The 19,519-nt window shown below is 39.9% G+C and overlaps 1 protein-coding gene across 19 annotated transcripts in view; it reads left to right on the forward strand.

Moving 5' to 3' along the window:
• The window catches only part of ABLIM1 (actin binding LIM protein 1), a 188,066-nt gene that overhangs the window by 50,043 nt on the left and 118,504 nt on the right, over positions 1 to 19,519 (forward strand). For 8 of the 19 annotated variants that reach the window (XM_032115899.1, XM_032115908.1, XM_032115909.1 and 5 more), the window contains exon 1: positions 12,558 to 12,795. The exons of 2 other annotated variants lie outside the window; for them this stretch is intronic. In XM_032115899.1, the coding sequence (XP_031971790.1) occupies positions 12,558 to 12,795 (238 nt within the window). Of the gene's footprint in view, positions 1 to 12,507; positions 12,796 to 19,519 lie in introns of those variants that run through there. 9 more of the 19 variants (XM_032115897.1, XM_032115891.1, XM_032115892.1 and 6 more) reach the window with 7 other exon arrangements.

The raw sequence follows: 19,519 nt of genomic DNA on the forward strand, positions 1-19,519 counted from the left end.
CGGGGTGCCAACGTGTAGCAACCTGCAACGAGGTGAGACTCAAGGCACTTTGCTTCTACACACCGAAAGCACATTCAGCACAGTTTTGCTGGTGAGTGATACAAAGTGAATGCTCTTTGCATCCAAGAGGCATGCAACTCTTAGTTTGCTTAGTGAACATTCCTCTTTTTTTATACCACAGTCTCAAATAAAGGTGGGGGAGGGTGGCATAAATATAAAAAATATATTTAGCTTTCCTGGTAACTCAAGTGTGGGTAGTTGCTTTCTCTGTAATGCTTGGACAGATAAATAAACCCTTGAGGTGCCCATTTGATTTCAGGGGTTAGAAGTGGAAGAAGTAAAGTCCTGTTTTCTTCTTTGTATTGTTTAATCCAATACTTGTCTCTTAAAAACAGGTATCATCTACCTTTACGGGTCTGGAGATGAAAAAATGTACAGATAGACATATTGAAGAATTGTGTACACCTATCTATGAAAAGCATCACTTTACCTTAAATAAAACCCAACAAAACAACAGAAAAATACAACCCAAGTTTTCTACTAACTTTTTATAACAACAAAAAATTATGTTTTTTTCCATTACTAGTTAGTCTTCATAGACCAAACACTTAACCTAATGTTGATTTAGATATAGCAGTTTTATTTCTGTTCTTTCTCTCAATGGGTGCTGAATCAAGTGTGCAAAATTCTTTTTTCCTGCCTTATTTCTTTCTTACTTTGTTTTTAAAATCTAAAAAATATTTAAAAAATATTTTTTCTTTATTATATTCATATAAATTAATCCCAGCAGAGTATGCATTTGGTTAGCATTGAGCATTTGGTTAAAATCTGTTGTTTCTGTATATTCATATAGGCGGCACTTGGGGACATGGTTAGTGCTGAGTTAACAGTTGGACTCCATGATCCTGGAGGTCCTTTCCAACCTAAATGATTCTGTGTTTCTCTGATTCTATGATACTGCTGTGATGTGGGAAACCACCACATCATTATGTGAATGTAATCAAATGAATATTTGATCCCCTCGTCCTGTGGGGATTAATTAGAGTGAGGTTACACTGAATCTCTGGTTCTCCATTCCTGACCAGATACACTGAGAACTGGGAAAGCCTTGCTTGTACCTCTGCCTGCTTTGGTTGGTGCTGGTGATCTCCTGGATGGGGATGGAAATCTCCCTGCTGGCTCCTAGTAGATAAACTCTGATTGCCACACTGAGAAAGCACAGGGGAGACAATTGATTCTTCTCCCTGCTGCTCTGTAGGTGTTTGCACTTTCCCTTCCCTAGCGTTAGTAGGGGAGTCAAGCTGTCTTGAAATCTAATATACAGAGAGATAATTGTTTGTCATTTTATTAAAGTGGGTAATGAAAACAGGTTGTTTAGTTTGACTTCCATTTTTAATCAGTTTCACATGCTGGCTTTTCTCATTCTAGAAAAATGATCCCCTCATTCTCTTTGTAAGCTGTCTATTTTGAGGTGGAAGGCTTGACCTCATTCTGATGATAACCCAGTAAGCAGCAGGAGAACTGAAATTTTTTCCTTATTCAGAATCAATTAATTGACTCCAGGAACAGGACTGTGAGGATCTGGATTTCAAAGAAAGCATAAATGTTGGGGGGAAAACTCAATCAGAAAACCACTACAAAATGATGCATTATCTTCTAATTCATTCATAGTTAAAATGGAAATAACTGGGAGCTGCCAGCTAGTTTCAGTCTAAAAATATGCACAACATATGTTTACAACATAAGGTTTTCCACTGATAAACGCTGTTGTGATCAGCACCTGTTTTAACTGATTCATCTGAAAATTTTGCTTAGTGCTGCTTGAAGAAGTTCATCAATCAGTTTTTATTCACACAGCCTGACACGTTGGCTGGCTTGCCTAGTTTCTTTTAATTATTTTTATTGTTGCTTAGCTATTCTTAATTGCAGAACTATTTCTCAATCAAATCAAGGCAAAACTCTGACCAAAAAACTTGAAGATGCCTAGAGAGTGTTAATACCAGAAGGGATTTTGAAGCTGAGCTGCATGGAAAAGGGATTTTTTTTTTTTGGTCATTGATTTGTGTCAGTGGTAAATCTGTGTATTAAACAAATACCACAGTGGTAACGTCAACACAAATAAAAGGAAACTTAAGTTTTGCTCTAGGCTGAGGGAGTGTTTACACTTAAAAAACCCAAACCAACCATCCTCCTAGTATGTACTATTAATAGTTGTTTACATTCTACAGAAACTGAAGAATCAGGGATCTCATGAAGTAACTGTCTAGATGCAGTATTTAATGTATTTTTAATACCAGGAATTACAGAGTCTCCGTGTTGATGGCTAAAAATGCAGCAGAAGATCCTCAGAGATGGCCAGGGCCATCTTGACTTTACATTATGCTCTAGTTAATTTAAAATTAATTTAAATCCCACACTTGTGTTTAAAGTTCAGCTGCTGGAAAAATGACTTTTCTTAGTAGCCCATGACACGTAAGACCTTAAAAAAACCCCACCTTAATTTATGGCATTTGGTCATGAAGTAGAAAGATAAGATCAAGAAATTCTTGCTGAAGAAATACTGCTGTAGATCATTGCTGCAAATACAATATGGTAAATATCAGTCAAGCAGTCAAAATAGTGGTCTTAAATTCTTTGTAGGTGCTTCTTTTGACTCATTCACCATTCCAGTAGTTTATGATACCACTGGAATGATTTTTCCCGCTATTGTAAGACCTTATTTCCTACTTCCTCTTTCAAAATTGTAGCTTGCTAGACTGTGAGTGGCCTCCACTTCCACTGCAAGATCAAGACTCTTGATTTAATGCTATCTTTGAATAACTCTCAAAGGATTTGATAGGCACAGCTTCACAACGTGGTACATCAGGGAAGTATCCTAAACAGCTTGTCCTGAGTGGAGGGGCACTGGTAAAGAACAAACCCAGCTGTACCTGTTGTCAAATCAAGAGCGTGTTTCGCCTTTTCAGTGTACTGTCAGCTCTGGAAGTTTGCCGTGTTTCTCTGACTGATGCTTTTCCTGATGGTGCCGGATTACAGCTCTTGTTTGAGGAGATTCCACTAAACTGGCAGTAAAATACAAGCAAACTGTTTGTGCAGCTATGAAATACCCAAGGGGATTAAAACTTCTCTATCAAATACTAGTTGGCATATGCTATATGTAATATCCTGCCATTAATAAATGGAAACAAATTCCAAGTGTTTTGTCTGCACCATCAATGCATTTTCAGATGTGTCCTTGCCTCAGTTTTGCCTGTACAGAATGTGATCCCTGTGTGAGAAGTGAGCTGCTCACAGAGTGATAATTTTGCTTAACTGACAGTTTCTTGGTTTTTAACAGGGCTCTTGATCACTTGTGTGTGTGTGCAGCTGATTTAACCAGAAGATAGTGCTGACCACAAGAGGAAGGGTTCAACAGTGCAGTAGGATTTATTTAATTAGAAAACAAAGGTTAGCCAACACAGCATATTTGAAGCTGCTTTTATGAGGAATGTTGGCAGTGGATTAACTGATCTGATGTCATTTCTGGCATCCTGTAGCAGTGCCATACTTTCCACTATATAGAAAGGTAACCTCCTATTCTTAGTTGTGATGGACATTGACAAACAGTTTCTACTGGCGTCTGATAGGGGCTTAAATTAGTCTTTATAGTACAAAGAAGGAATCTCTTTTAGAGCTTCACTGATGCTAGAACAGGGCAGTGTGACTGCAGGAGTTATCCTTTTGGAGTTATGCCATGCTCTGAGAATGGCTATGATGTTGGAGAATTTGGGAGTTGGATGCAGCAAGAGAAATACTCAATTCTTATGATCACATGTGCTGATGCTACATCTACAGCAGAAGATGCAGTGTTAGGAGATAAGGGGTAATGTTAAACTAGGATGTTCAGGGAGCCCTGCAGTGATCTAGAGAAGACTTTCTTCTGGTGTAATTCTTTGTTCAGCATTTGAGTAAAGTTACAATGTATGTTTCTGTAATTATGTGACATTTCAGAAGAGAGTATAATGATATCCAGTTTATTTCAATATGTAACAAGAGGAGTGGTGCTTTCTTTGATGTCATGCTTGTAACACGTCACTCTTTACAAAGGTACAGGAAATAAACTGAGGACTGAAAGAACACCGAGGTTTCAACTTTGATCTCTTTGCTTCCCAACATATTTCTGTCTCACTTACTATGAAGTCTACATTGTAAAGAGGATGTTACAAGGGATTTCTTCACTCAGCTGGAAGAAAAATGTCAAAGTTCAAGAAAGGAAAAGTAAAGAAAAGAGTATGATTAAAGGAACTACATTTATCTTGAAAGTCTTTGCTCTTTTTAAATAAAAGACACCTAAACATTGCTGAGGAGTAGGAAAAAAGCTTCCTACTGAAGATCTGAAGGACTGCCAGCTTCTGCCAGGATCCTTTTGGCTAATTGTTCCCTAGAGTGGCTGAGGCACCTCTTTGACTTCAAGCATAGAGGTCAGCCCCACAGAAGTCATGGGATTATTTGTAAGCTTTAGGATAGGCAAGCACTTGGATTGTGTTGTTGAGTCAGTTGTTCAATCATACAGAGTCTTGGGGGTGCAGCAGTTTTGTATTTATATTTCATATAGCTTTCACTATATCTTGCTTATGAAATTGCATCAGTTGTCAGAAATTGCTCTTGTTTTTTTTCTACGTGTAAGTTAAAAGGATTGGGTTTGCTGTAAGAATCCATAGTGCAGTGTTCTTGACATTGTAGATCAATAGATTAGCCTTGTACTGCCAGGAAATAAAATGCTGAGCCACCTCATCTTCTAATAATGCAATAGACAGATCCATTAATGCATACACTGTTATTTTATGTCTGAAAATAGATGTGAACAGAGATATATTTTTCCATGACTATTCTGAAATAAACACTGGAATGGATAAAGTAAGGTAGATATCCTTTGGTTGAATCAGGCCGTTTGTCATAACCTGATAACTCTTCTATTCACAGCAACCACAGTAACAGTGATTTTGCTTATTTGGGGGAGAATAACTAAAAGTGGAATTTTCAGATCGGAGAAGATGTACAGAATTAACTCTTTGCCTTTTTTAGTAACGTGATTTTCCATGAAAAATAAGCACTTTTAGTGTTAAATAAGGGATGCTATCTATTGAAAAAGCATTGAAAAATATGGTAATGAAGTTGGAAGGTGATGAAGGTCAAAGAGAAGCACTCAGCTATGCTTTACATGACCTCTTTTTTTAATGCTGACCAGTTAGTCCCTAGTGTTATTCTCTGTGGTACTTCTATAGTTTCCATTATCACAGAATCTGAAAACTTCAGTCTTTAATGTACCTATTGTTACAAATCCCTTGTGAGGGGGAAAGTGATAGGGGGAAATACAATGGAAGAGATTAAGGGAATGGCTCAGGGTTGAACAGCAAGTCTGTGGGAGTGCAGAGACAGCATATTTCCCAAATCCCACGTTAAGGCTTCCAGAGGTAGTAGACAGTACTTCACTAGCTGACTTTATTAGGGCTTTTTTTCCCTAACGTCATTCAAATATTTCATTTGGTGATTGATTTTTCTATGTACTCTTTTTCTTTGTACTTTTTCAGCCCAGCTAATAATTCCACGTGGAGGTAGATGGCTGGTGTTGCTCTCCTTTGTCCAAGAAAATGATCATTAGATATAATCTCAAGCATATTGTTTAGATTTTTTTGTTTGTTTAATCTTTCTGCTCACTGCTTCACTGAAGGATAAACTTGGTGGTTGTTGGGGATTGGGGAAGTGAGTCAGATTCAGCTTCTGAGCATACAGCAAAGGGAAAAGCATTCCCAAGAGTTTGTTATGCTGCCTGTCCAGCGTTACAATGCACTGCAAAGCTGGGCTTTTGTTACCAAAGGCTCATGTGCCATGGAAGTTATCATACATAGTTGATAACAGGAAGCTGAGCACAATGCTTTAATTCAGCTGAAAGATTTTGCAAATGTCATCAGTTGGGAAAGGAAATTGTCACAGTGTGGTCTTAGTTAAGTCTGAGATAGAAATGCAGTTGTGTTTTCTCTTGCGTTTTTTCTCGGTTACAAATGGTAACAGGAGAATAAAGGGCAAAGTGATGTTTCATGTATGTTTTGGAATGAATACCAAGAAAGCAATACATAAAATAACATTTGCTTTCTTATTTCCAAGTTAGTTTAACAGAATGGCTTGTGCATGCAGATCTTGCTGTTGATGTATAAAACAGGTCTGATTTTCAGTGTGCCACCTCCAGAGATCCCCAGGTGGTTTTTCAAAGAAGTTTGACTCTGTATGATGATACAAACGTAGCTACACCCTATTCAGACTTGAACTTGATACTGTCCTTTCACACAGATATTCACAGACTTCATGGACTGGACAGACTTTGTAGCAGTGCTTCAATTTGCATGTGTGTGCTGCAGAAAGAGGCGTTTGATGGAGTTTGGCTAATGATTACTTAAAGGTCAGTTATAATAGCAGAGGAAAAAAAAATGTCACATGGCATGAGATAAGAGGCCTGTATGGGACACTCATGCTTAATTGTGTTGCTCAGCTGAGTTATAACACAAATCCTTTTACCTCTGATACCACTTTAACCTAAGTTAGCTCTTTTCAGTTAGTCACTCTTTTTGGTTTTTGCCAGCACAGAGAAGCCTTGTGGCTTTGTGGTCTTTCTGTTCCTCCTGCCATAGGCAGTAGTACAGCTTGCCTTAGAGAACCTTGTGTGGCTTTAAACCAGTAAACTAACTTGGTAGAGACCTGTGGACTGTAGAATTCCTACCTCTGCGAGTTCTTCATAGCCTTTATCTCAATAAAAGATACCAAAGTCCCATAGCTGTTTTTTAACTGTATCTTATGCTTTTCTAGACAGTAAAATGTTGAAGTAATATTAAATATTAGTATCTAGTAATATGAAATATGAATATCTAGGAAGTAATAATAAATATTAGTAACTAGGTTCTTCAATCTGTTGTGAATAAAATTTGCATCTAGATGTACTAACACAGGTCTCTTTGAAGTGCAGCAGTATCACTGCTGTACCAGTGCTTTAGATGGCCATCAGCCATCAGTACCTATATGAGCTCTACTAAATGTTTTTTCATGAGTGGGTATGGTCTCAGTGAGGAAGCAGCAACTATTAAGTGAATGGACAGAAAACAACGAAGCATATTTGCTTGTGAGGAACCCCTATTCTTCACTGGTCCTCACCACCTGAGGCAAGAGACTACAGCCAAAGCCACTCTGCAATATTTAGCTAAGCAGATGTCATTGACATCGGTGTGATTTGTAGTGGATTTTCTTAGATGAACAGAACAGAGACAGGTATGTGTGGCCACTGCAGCTGTCTGCCAGCAGGACTGCTGAGTCTGCTCTTGTGTGTTTTCTTCTCAGCCAGGATAACGACGAGATTAGATGGGCCTCATGCTCCAGTGAGAGTGCTGAGAAAATACCTTCTTCCTGTTGCTCCTGGCTGTGGTGCCTTAGTTCTTCTGAAATGTACCGTGCTGGAAGTTACCAGAAAACACCGTGGTGTTTGTAGCTGGGCTCTTTTGGGGTTTTCAGTCCCCAGAAAATGTATAGCATTGAGAAGTGGGGCATGGTAGTATGTGATGAACTAGTGGTGTTCTCATAGCAGTGGACGTGTCCACTTGCAGGAGTATCATGGAATCATAGCGTGGTTTGGGTTGGAAGGAACCTTTAAAGGCCCTCTAGTCAAACCCTTCTGCAATGAACAGGGGCATCTTCCACAAGATCAGGTTGCTCAGAGCCCCGTCCGACCTGGCCTTGAGTGTTTCCAGGGATGGGGCATCCACCACCTCTCTGGACAACCTGTGTTTCACCACCTTCACCGGGTGCACTTGATCCCACTGTCCATGTCATTGGTGAAAACCCTGAACATTACATAATGACACATTTTAGTAGTAGTGGTAATTCTCTTTCTGGCTTTGAGCTAGGGGAGTATTTAAATGTCTCACTGACCTGAGCATAATCCCCACAAAATTTCCTCTTGTGCAGCAAGGGAATGGATTTTGTTTCAATTTGAAAATACTTTCTGTAAACTATTGGAATATAATAGCTGAGACTTTTTAAGGACTAAAACATGATTACTTCAAAAGCCACAAAATAGCTTTGCACTACCGGTTTTTAAAGCTCAGCAAATTTTATGTAGTACCTGAATTATTAATGGAGATAAATTGGAAGAGGAAGATCTGTCGTCTTATCAGTCTTAAACAAGCAGTAGTTGGTTGACTTTGCAGAGAAAGGCAGCTCCTGCTGAAGCCATGAGTGAGCAGGTCCTGAGTGAGGAGCCCTATGGGGTGAAGGCCTTGTGTCAGTATGCCCAGAAGATGACTGCCTGTTTTGGACATTTAGGTAAAGAAATTAAGATGTACATGTGGATTTTTTTGGACTTCATTATAGGGATGAAGTGTTTCCTCAAGTTTACAGTAAATAACTGAGTGTTTGTACATCAGCCTGCAGTTTTGAGTAAGTAAGTAGTGGGTGTCAAAAGTGAAAAAGCTGCATGTGTGGAGTAATTTTACCACAAGTAAAGTTTTGCTTCTTTTTTTGTGTGTGTGAACTTGAATGTTGGATTTTTTTTTTCTTCTATCATTTGCTGGTTTAGTTGTTTTATTGCTTAGATAACTATGTTTCATGGTAAAAGAAGATAGAGTGCTTGCTCCTTTTTCATTTAGATTAAGGCCCTTTTTCTTCTCTCCTTACTCTCAATATCTTTGAGAATTCTTATATGGAGAAGGTAATCCTGATAATCCTGTTGCCTTGGACAGATGTGTGAAACATTATTTGGGGTTGTCTACCTGTGCAATAGATGTATTATCTTCTGAAGTGGTATGGTGAGGGAAAAGAAAAATTTCATTTTGTTTTACCTTGTTTCCTGTATTTTTGTTTTGATTATTTTTTGCAGCTAGGTTTTGCTGAACCTAGTGTGACTGACTTCAGTTTCTTGGGTTTCTGATTGGGCTTTTTGTTGCTTTCCATGTAAGACTAAAGTCACACTGAAATGCATTTGCAAGAAGTTTAACTCTGATGGCAGAAACAATTAAGACAGCATTAGTGCACTACACATTTCTGCTGAAGGGCAAGTCTAATCCTCAGTGTTTCTCTGAAACACAGAGGGATATTTCCTCTTCTATGTATTTAGCCCTTGATGTCTGGTTTTTACTATTATTCACTGCTTGCTATTCTGTTTTGTAATTTATTTGTGGATTGCAGTCCAATTTTTTTGTTACTTGTGTTCTCGGAGCATTAGTAGAGAAGCTTCTATTCCTGGTTGCATATGAAACATGCATGTATTTTTATCATCCAGGCAGCCAGTTGGTGTGGTGAATTCAGAGGGGATTGAATAGGAAATGGTCTTGAGATGGCTGGAAATACTTATAAATAAAATATTTATAAAGTTGGAAATGAGATAAAATATTTAAAGTAGTTATTCTGCATAATTCCTGTCTCCTATCCAGCCAGCCCCCTGTGAAAACTGTCAGCCTGGAAGGTGCCCATACCTCACACTGTGCTCTGTGAAGGCTCGAGATCCCAGCACTGACTACTTGGATTAGACACGGCTTTGAATTGGCAGTGATTTAAACAGGTTTTGCTACTTGGCAGATCCTGAGAATGTTTCCTCAACGGTAGTTCTGAGCTAAGCGCCCTGGATTCCTGAGACTTTCTTTCATGAAACATAAGGACAGAGTTGTGCCCCTGTGATTCGTGCCTTTTTCTTTTCTCTTCAGCAAGAACATCAGAAATCAATCTTTTCCACTTAATTGAGAGCTTGACTTAAGTGGTAGGAGATTGCCATTGTCTTTTTGATTCAGACTGAGGCTAAATCCCGGTGTTTAGTAACAATGTGTTGTTCAAGGCTGTCTCAGGCCTTGTCCTTTGCCTTGGACACAAGGATGTGCTCCAAACAGTCCTTTATCTGAGTCGGGAAGCCACTGTGATGCTTCCTGGACTTGTTTTGCTTGTTTCTACTGCTCGTCCCCTTATCTTATATATTGACAGGATCGAGGCTTTTGAAGACAAACAGTGTACTTAAAAAAATAAAACTATCCAAGAATCATATTGGTTTGTGTTATTAAGCAGCAGCTGGCATGTGGTCTTTGAAGGTGCAGTTCTCAGACAGTGACAGCAATAGCCAGGGCTGGAAAGGGGCAGCATTAAAAAAGTCTGTCTCAGGGGAAGGAGGATCTTATTTTTAATTAAGCAGGATGCTTCTGCTGTGACATGGTAGGGTCATTAAATCCTGGTTCATCGTCCCCCACCGGTCCCATGTGTTTTGGTGCTGGAAGGACACTGGATTGTGCTGTACTGTTTGATGTAACATCAGACTCTTCTACAGCGGGCACAGGCTGAGTGCTTCTGTAGTAGATATACAGGTCATACTGGTTTCGTTCTTACTGCAAGTGCTGGTGTAATGATTGTCTTGGTGAACAGAGCTGGAGGTTGGACTCAGCATGGACACAGCAGAAAATGGGGAGTCAGCCTTAAACCAGTGTTCAAACTTCAGTGAAGGACAGACTTTTCTTCTGGGTGTTAGGCAGCCAAGCTTTACCAAATGTTGCCACAGTTGGAACAGTTTCTGCAGGGCTCATTTTCTGCTCTCTGAGGATTAACTTCTGCAGCAGAGTTAATGCCTGGGCAATGTGTGCATTTGCCTCACCTTCCTCAAAGGGCGAAGTCCACCTTGACTGTGCCCCTGGGGCTGGATGGTTGGCACTGCTGTTGTCAGATGTCAACATCCTTCACCAATTATCCAGTAACAAGTGCCATTCTTAGCCTGAGAGATACTTGTGTTGACTCATCCAGTGTCTCCTGTGAGTCATCCCTCTGCTTCAAGCACTGAATGGGGATCCACCCTCAGTGGTAGAAGCTTTTGAAATTTCAGAGCTGTCTCTTCCACTGAGGGGCTGTGCTGTGCAGGTCAGTAGGTTGAGAAATCTGGGAGAGATTGAAAAATTGCTGCAAAGCTTCAAATCCTAGGAGGAATGCTTAAAACATGGCATTTGCTGAGATCCCTGATCTGATACAAGATACTCTAAGGCAGAACTGGAGTTGCTATATTTATTGAGCCAGCTCTTCTCAAATATACATTAGCATCACCCCATTAAAATTAGTACAGATTTATTCTAGCTTGTCCTACTGTGTCCTCTATTGATTAGAAAATCCAGGAATGTGGCTGTTTAAGGGGAACTTTGACTGCACACTTGTTTTCAAGATGATACAAAAGTCATACTACTTGAAAAATATGAAGTAATTGACCTCATAGAAGATGTGTAAAAATAGATGATCAAAGTCTGGATTTATGCAATGGTATTTTCTCTTTGAAACAGTAAATAAAGCAGTCTTCTCTTCAAAGCCTATCCCCATCTGGAGTTAGTACTTGAGCTCTGAGTTTTGAGGGAAGCATTAAGCGACAGTTTCTCACTGTGCTCAGTAAATCTATAGAGTTTTTTTCACCTTTTTCACCTTCTAATTTAGAAAAAAGCCTTCCTGGAAGCAGTGCAATGATTACACCAGGTCATTTTGCAGCTGTAGCTAACTTCTGTTATGGGGAGTTGAAAGCCTGGGCCAGACACTGGTTGCACAGTTGTCTCTGTGAGTTTCACTGAGTGGAGAGTCTGAAGTTGCCTCTGAGCATGTCCAGGTCTGGGGTCTACCTGTAACTTGCTCTTACAGATGATGAATCTTGTTAGTTTGGGGTTTTTTTATATCTTTCACTTTGGAATTTCCTGTGACTTTCCAGTGCCCTGTTGATGATTAACTCTGCCTTTACCCAGGGAGAAATATTCATTAGATGATTAGATTAGCAAGTCACTGGAATTGGATTAATGTAAATACTTCTTGTAAGTGAAGCAGGAGGGGTTGGCACAGTATCTGCAAAGCCTCTGCTGTCAGCTACACAGGAAGGTGGAGAGGAAGAGCAGAAGTGAACCAATCTTTAATGGTTAGGGGAAAGCTTAAGTGCTTTTGTTTGCAATAGGCAGTGAAAACTGCAGAAAGGATTTTTCCAAAGAAATCTGCTTATGAAGTAGTGCTGGCCAGTGCTTGTACATTCCTGAAAAAGGAGGACCAATGTGCTCTACCTTTGCTACAGCCTTTTCACCGTAGCACGTGGACAGACCTGGCATGGAAGAGGGCCATGCTAGATTAAATGCACAGATGTGCCTTTGTAGCTTATGATGATGATGATGATGATGATGACTTTTCTATAATATTTTTGACACAGCACTGTTTTTTGATGTTAAACTAATCCTCTTACGTAATTCAGTTACATTCTTTCTCTTGTCCTGAATATTAATCTGATTTTCAGATACTCTTTATGGTTTTGTTTCTGATTTTTGCATTCCCAGGGATGAGTTTCCACTGATTACAATAGTTTTAGATGGCAATCACCTGATCAAGCATACTGTTCTAATCTCTTGAAGATAATCACTAAAAATATATCTTCCTTAATCTCCTTTGCTGGATAAGAGAAAAAGAGAAGGATTGGAAAGGGCAGTGTGCCGTGAGTAGTAGACTGACTGCGTGCCCTACAGGTTGCTCTCCTTAGCTTCTTCTGAATAGAAATGCCATCTTTCCCCATCTTAAACAGCTTTGGGAAGCTGTGTGGCTCAGGTGAAGAACTGGTGCTGGAAAAAGTGAAATTTCGAAATTCAGTCAGAAGGATGTCAGTAATTGAGGGTGGAGATATTGCAGATGTCTTGTATCTCGTTCCCAAGCAAAGCTTGCTGAAGCAACTGCCCTACTTGAATCCAGATGACTACTACTTGTGTGAGCAGTTATTTGACACTCCTGAGCATCTGGGTAAGTGAGGACTGCCATCAGATCTTGATTTTTGATTGGTGAATAGGCTAAACTGCTTTACAGATACCTTGTTTAGTGTAGCGGCAAGATGCTGTATGACAGAAAGTGTGTTCAAGTGTGGAGAAATACTTTATCACTGACAGAGAGGAGGGAAAGAAGAATAAAAAGCCAAGTTAGAATCTGAAAGTAGTTGGTGGATATAGGTCCAGCTCTCTCTATATGTCCATTCTGGGACAAAGGGGACCTTAATCTTCAGAAGTAATCAAGCTGGAAAAGTACCTTTTGAAAGCACAGCGTCCTGTAAGTAGTGTGTTCAGAGCTTTCCAATGGGTTACATGAAACTGTGTCCCCTTCTGTTTGTTTTCATCCTATTGCCAAGGAGTATTATTTGAAGCTGCCTCATTCTTGGATTGGAAGAAGTGATTAAAAATCTTTCTATGTTCACGTCCTTGTCATTTGTGAATTTATTAGGCTTCTGTTGTATCTTTTATCCAGGTGCCTCCTTTTTCTGGATAAGAAGTCATAACTTATTTAGATTCTCTTTGTGCAGGAGCCAGTCCATGCCTTTGATTATCCTTTCCATTTATTTTGCTAATTCTACCATAACTCTTGAAAAATTGGGAAATAAAACTGCGTTCAATATGTAGCATAATGTGGTTATATGCACGGAGTCATAGCGATGCTCTTTGTACCTCCCAGTAGTTTCTAAAACTTGGTTTGTGTTTTAATTAACCTTAGTTTATTCCTTAATAGAGCTATCAGTGGTGGGAGAACTTATATCTGGAATTCACCAGCTTGTTACACTGATTTATTACAGTCCATTAAAATTTTTTTTAAAAAAAGTTTTCTGGAAACTCCTGTCTGTGAACGAGAAATTGGCAATGAATGTTAATCTCTTTCAGACAAATTTTAAAGATTTTATCTTCTAGGACTTGCTTTATAGACCTCAGTTTTGATAACCTGAAGTGCTTATGTGTTGGAATTTTGTCTGTACTAAGCAGATGAAGAAAGCTGATATATGCTTGTCACTCTGTCCAGCTCCTCAAAATGTTAGTACTGAGTGATTGTATTTGGTAGGCAAGTATTTTTCAAAGATCTGCTTTGGTATATAACACTTCTTCTTCTGTGCAAATAGCTTTTTGCTAGTCAGCTCTCTTACCTAATGAACGTCACCTTGTAAGAGAACTGTCCCAAACCCACATGCTGTTGCAGATAGTTACTGCCTCTGAGTAATCACTTATTTTAAAAGTAACATTTTAATGAAAGCGATGCTAAAACATGGGGCAAATGTGTAATATAGCTGTGAAATGGAAAAAGCAAATATCATTCTGCCTTGCCATCCCCTGCAGTGTTTCACATTGGTATTCTGGAGAAAAAAATCTACATACAATTAGGCATTTTTATAAATCACAATTTAGAATTGAAAATTATTTGGGTGAACAGTGACCAGCTATATGATCAATCCGTGCAGGACTGCAGTGAAATTCTTGCCATCATAGCAGGCTGGGAGCTGCCTTCTAATTTGTATGGGGCTTAAATCAATCTGGAAATCTGCAATTTTGCACCTCTTCAGTCATGTGTAAGCAATCACAAAGATAGTAAGACAGGTTCTGTTTAGCATTATGCTGCAATAGATAATGCAAATAACCACTATGGATTTTTTCCCTTCATCCTACAGTATGGGTGCTACTATTCAATAGGATGGGAATTGTGGTCCTGCTTTCCAGTGCCATGTATAATACAAACTGAAAGGTTGCAAGGTGTCTGATGCCTCAGCTTTACTTAAATTGCAACAATTGGGCTCAGAATCACACCCACTTAGAATAAAAGGAGTGGAATGCCTTTTGAAAACAGCCTGGGAGTAAATCTGTATGTGACTTTAAGATGCAAAACACGTAAGTCTGTCTCTTAGGCCATGTGCTGCTTGGGGATTATGGTCCCTCAAGTACTACAAGATTTAGCAGCTTATAAACCCTGCTGAAGGACAGTTTGCTGTTTCTATTTGGCCTTGCAAACAAAGATTAGAAATGACACTGTTCAAAGCATTTGGAAACTCAGTAATTATTTTCCTTGCTAATCATAAGTGGAATCATAAACATTAGGAAAGGCCCGTATTTACGTCAAGAATTATCAACAGGTACAGAGCTATTTAATATTCAGGAGGTGATCCTTTGGAGTATCATCCGTTTAACCCATGACTTGCTTTTACTTAGCACTTGCATCCTGAAATTCCATCCCTTTAATAATGGGAACGTGGGAGGTTAAACTTGTCTCACAAAGTTAAATGGTGGCATCATACTGACAGTTAAAAGCACCCTAAAAGCTGAAGAAAACTATTAAAAAAAAGGAGTTCAAAAGTGGCCTTGAATCTCTGAAAGGACCTTCATTCTGCATTTCTCTCGAGTTCATTTGGCCAAAGAATGATGAGCCACCTTTCCTTCTGTGTCTAGGGGAGGAGGTAAGGGTCCTTCCTTGGGAGAGAATGCCAGTCACATGGTTTGCTGCAACAAAATCTGTCTTAGCCTAAGTGGCCTGGTTCAGCACAGGGCTTTGATTCTCTCAGGCCAGCCCTGATATAAAGGGTTCTGTGGAAAAATGTCTGATATTCAGGACTAGCAAAACTCGAAAGTTGCTGGCGAAAGAGCACTGGAATTTTGAAGAGAAAACAGTCTTGGAACTGTGTGATGTTGCTTCTTGTATAAGATACTGTCGCCTGTGACTTGTACCAATGACACCTTATGCAACCTAGCAAAGTGGTCACTCTTTGGCTGTGACAGTGGCACACCTGAGGGAAAGGAGATAACGCTCTACATTACCTAAGTGACCTCTTGTATGAGGTTAGTAACTCTTTATGTAACCATATTTATTTAAAGCATCACTTGTGAGAGTGGCTGCTTCTGTTGCATCAGCTGGATGTAAAGGAAGGCAGAAGCAATCTAAGAGGATGAGAAAGGCATGGGGGGAAATGCTGAGAGCATAAAAACAGTCTAGTGATGAGACAGAAAGTAAATCAGACTGGTGGAGGAAAATTTATGAAGCACCAAGATCTTATTTACTCTTAACTGGGTAAAAGAACTGGCTGGGTAGCTGAGACTAACCAGCAGTGGTGAATGGACTTGAGTCCAGCTGGAGCCCGGTCACCAGTGGTGCTGCCAAGGGCTCAGTACTGGGCCCAATCCTGTTTAATAACTTTACCAATGATCTGGATGAGAGGATTGAGTGCACCCTCAATCAGTTTACTGACAACACCCAGTTGGGTGGGAGTGTTGATCTGCTGGAGGGCAGGAAGGCTCTGCAGAGGGATCTGGACAGGCTGGATCGACGGGCTGAGGCCATTTGTATGGGGCTCAACAGAATGCATGGAAATGGTTCCAAGCTGTGCTAGGGAAGTTTTAGACTGGACATTAGGAAGAATTTCTTCACTGACAGTGTGGTCAAACACTGGAACAGGCTTCCTAGGGAGGTGGTTGATCCCCAAAGCCTTTCGGTGTTTGAGACATGGACAGTGCCCTTAATAACTTGGTCAGCCCTGAATTGGTCAGGCAGCTGAATTAGATAATTAATTGTAGGTTCCTTCCAACTGAAAGAGTCTTTTCAATTTTATTCTGTGAGAAGTGGAGTTCTGAGGAAAAAAAGGTCTGATTTTTTTGTGTGTATGTTTGCAGAGAGGAGTCCAAGAGATCAACATGGTGATGTGAGGGAAGACACAGAGGTAGAGTCTTCTCGAGAGGAATGGGCTTTGCAGATTTGAAATGAAAGGTCCAGTTGTAAAATACTAGCTGCAGCATAAAACAGTTGAACTTTTGCCCACTGTTTTACATCTAAGTTCCCACACATCAGCTTCCTTGCATTAGTAAGGTTTTCTTGCTGTGCTGTGGCAAGAAAGGTAGAGCTTCCAGTTAGGGAAACAACCTCTTTGTATCCCATTGCCATTTTCCATTCTTACTACCCAGGAGTGCCCAAGATCACCCTGAAGGCTGCAGTTTCTTTAACACCAATCCCTGCTGTTACTTGGACAGAAAGAAGGAAAAATGGAAAAAAAAATAATGCCTGTTTTAATCTTGGGTCTTACCTGCTAATGGTGTTTGTAGTAGTTCCTCACAGAATGGATGCTTGATGTGGCTTACAGCCATAGGATTTTAATGGTGCTGTGTAAACTTATCAAGTGTCCAAAGCTAAGCAATCTCATATGTGACAAGTGGTGATAGGAGAGAGAAAAATCCAGGTTCTCTTTGGATTGTAGTAGGTGGTACTCCTTAGATGCTGAGAGGTGCTGATCAGACTGCTCCTGTCCTTCAGATAAGGTAAATCTTCCTTCTGATAGCTTTTCAAATTGATTCCTTCAAGTGAGCAATCTCTGCTGGCCTCAGTCCCTATATATATTTTTTAAAGATTTAATAGGGAACATACTTCTAAAATTTGTGAAAATCCAAGTTTAGAAGCATTATTTCATTCTTCTGCAGGACAATGTCTTAAATCAGAATAGTCCTGGTAAGTCAGCTATATGATTTGAAATTATGCAGTTGAATTTCAGAGTCTAGAAGTGTGAAGTCTGGACTTGCACAGATAAGAAGTGGGAACTAATACACACTGATCCTGAAAAGCACATGGAGAATAATGATACTTACTATAATGTAAATATAGATTGTATAATACTGCTGCCATTCTTTTTCTGGGATATGTTAGCAGGAGATACATACAGCATCTGGATAATTTTTCTCTGTTCCTGTTACTGAGGAGAACTCTGCTGGATATTGTCTCTAGCTTTGGACATTGTATTTTTGAAAAATACTGATAAATCGTGAGGGAAATTAGTAGAAGGCAGTGGGAATGGTATTAGGAAAAAAGCTTTATGAGAAAAGATTAATGGAATTAGGTTTGCTCAATCTAGAAGAGTGGTGATAATTGAGGGATTTAGACAATCTTCAGCTGAGTAAGGGATTCTCAAATGGAGATGTTTTTTGTATTGTCCTGAGAAGCAGAGAGAAGTATCCTTGTGGAAGATACTGAGTAGTGGTTTTGTGTCGAGTAAGAAATATAGCTGAAACTTCATCTGTGTTAGCTTGTAATAATCTTTGGTTCTCAAAGTATGAACAGTTAGCTTGATTTTTTGGTTTTTAATGAAATGTAAAATGAAGATTGGGTAGGATCAGTTAGGATCAGTTCAGCCCATTTTCAATATCTCTACTGTAATTTAGTCACTGCCACATTTTTACTTAAAATATTAGAACAATTAACAGCTTCATAGCCCTTGGCTCCTGTTTCAGAATTCTGGCAAGTGGTTGTCAATGTTCAGATCAATCTAAGCTAATTGGCTTAGTAGCAAATCAGTGGTTTAGCATTAATCTGCATTAAGGTAGCATCGTTTAGAGCAACTAAATTCACCTCTGTAGGGTTCCCTGCTCCTTCTCCTAAATTCTTTGTTATCTGTAATCCAATAAACAAGAATGAAATTGCAGTTCCTACTGTTAATAGGCGCTAGCAAGAAAGGTGAGCTAAATCAGCTGTAAATTCAAAGAAATAATGAAAATGTTGTCATTTCCTCTGTGGTGTGTAAATTGGCAATAGCAGCAGTGTGAAGATTGTAAGGGAAATTGAGGCAAAGATCTCCCCTGCTCTGTAACTCCATAATGCCAGTGGGTGCTCTGGCTGGAACGGGCACATTTTGGCTACTTCCCCTGTGTTGTTTATAGGGAGTCCTGCTTTTGTTCTGTATCTGATGGAGACTTCCTCTCTTGTGTCCGTCATCTGCAGTTGCATAACCTTGGTATTTTAATCAAACAACCCAGAGAGAAGTGCCCTCCCCTTCCTGGGCAGGGTTGCAGCAGGACAGCAGGGGTGGCTCCCCTCCAGATCTGCAAGGGGCAGGAGAGAGGGGTGCCCTCCTCCTGTGGTCTGGGGTGCTCAGAGCCAACACGGCCTCTTGCAGGCAGGACAGATTCAAGTCAATCTGAAATGGAAGCTGCCTCCAACCTGAAGAAGTTCTAGGCTTTCTGACAGTGGATAAAACACTGGCGGCACTGGGGTGGGAAAAAGAGAGGTGGAAATCGTTTCTTCTCATCTGAAAGCTGTTCCTTGGTCTTGCTCTGCTTATCCAAAAGGTGAAGTTGTGGCAAAATTTCTGAGCAGAGAGAAAGGTGTAGGAAATGGCTGTTCTCACTCACTGCAGCTTTGACTTTGCAGCATGGAGGGAGTGGAATAGGAGTGGGAGAGAGGCTTGGTATCTGGCTTCCCTTGCTTAATGCGCTCCCATACGTCCCTCATGCATGGGTTGAGGAAAAGATGAATGCTAATGGTTGTTGGCTCCTTCTTCTCCTTCATGCCTGAGAGGTGGGGTTGTCTCTTTGTATACAGAGATCTTAGAAGTGGCTCTTAGTTTGAGATGCTTGGTAGATCTCTGTGGTCAAATAGTTAATGGGAGGAGCAAGGAGGAAAGGGAATCAGGAATGTTCTTCACCCAGGTCATGCAGACAAAGGGCAGCTGAGAGGAAAAGAAAACAATATTAAACAAATAATTGTGATTACAGTTTTTGCGTTACCCTGCTCTAAATTTTTTGGGTTATTTTCCTTTAAAGAGTGAGTCTTTATGGTGGGATGCAGAAACATGTGGGACCAGGGGATGCTCATCGCTGATTTGTTACCATGTGAATTAGATGGTGCAGCTGTCTGTGGAGTTTTCAATGTAAAACATGGAAACATTAAACTGTAAAATGCAAAAACCACA

This window comes from Corvus moneduloides, chromosome 8 (genome assembly GCF_009650955.1).
Source record: "Corvus moneduloides isolate bCorMon1 chromosome 8, bCorMon1.pri, whole genome shotgun sequence".
NCBI classification, from domain to species: Eukaryota; Metazoa; Chordata; class Aves; order Passeriformes; family Corvidae; genus Corvus; species Corvus moneduloides.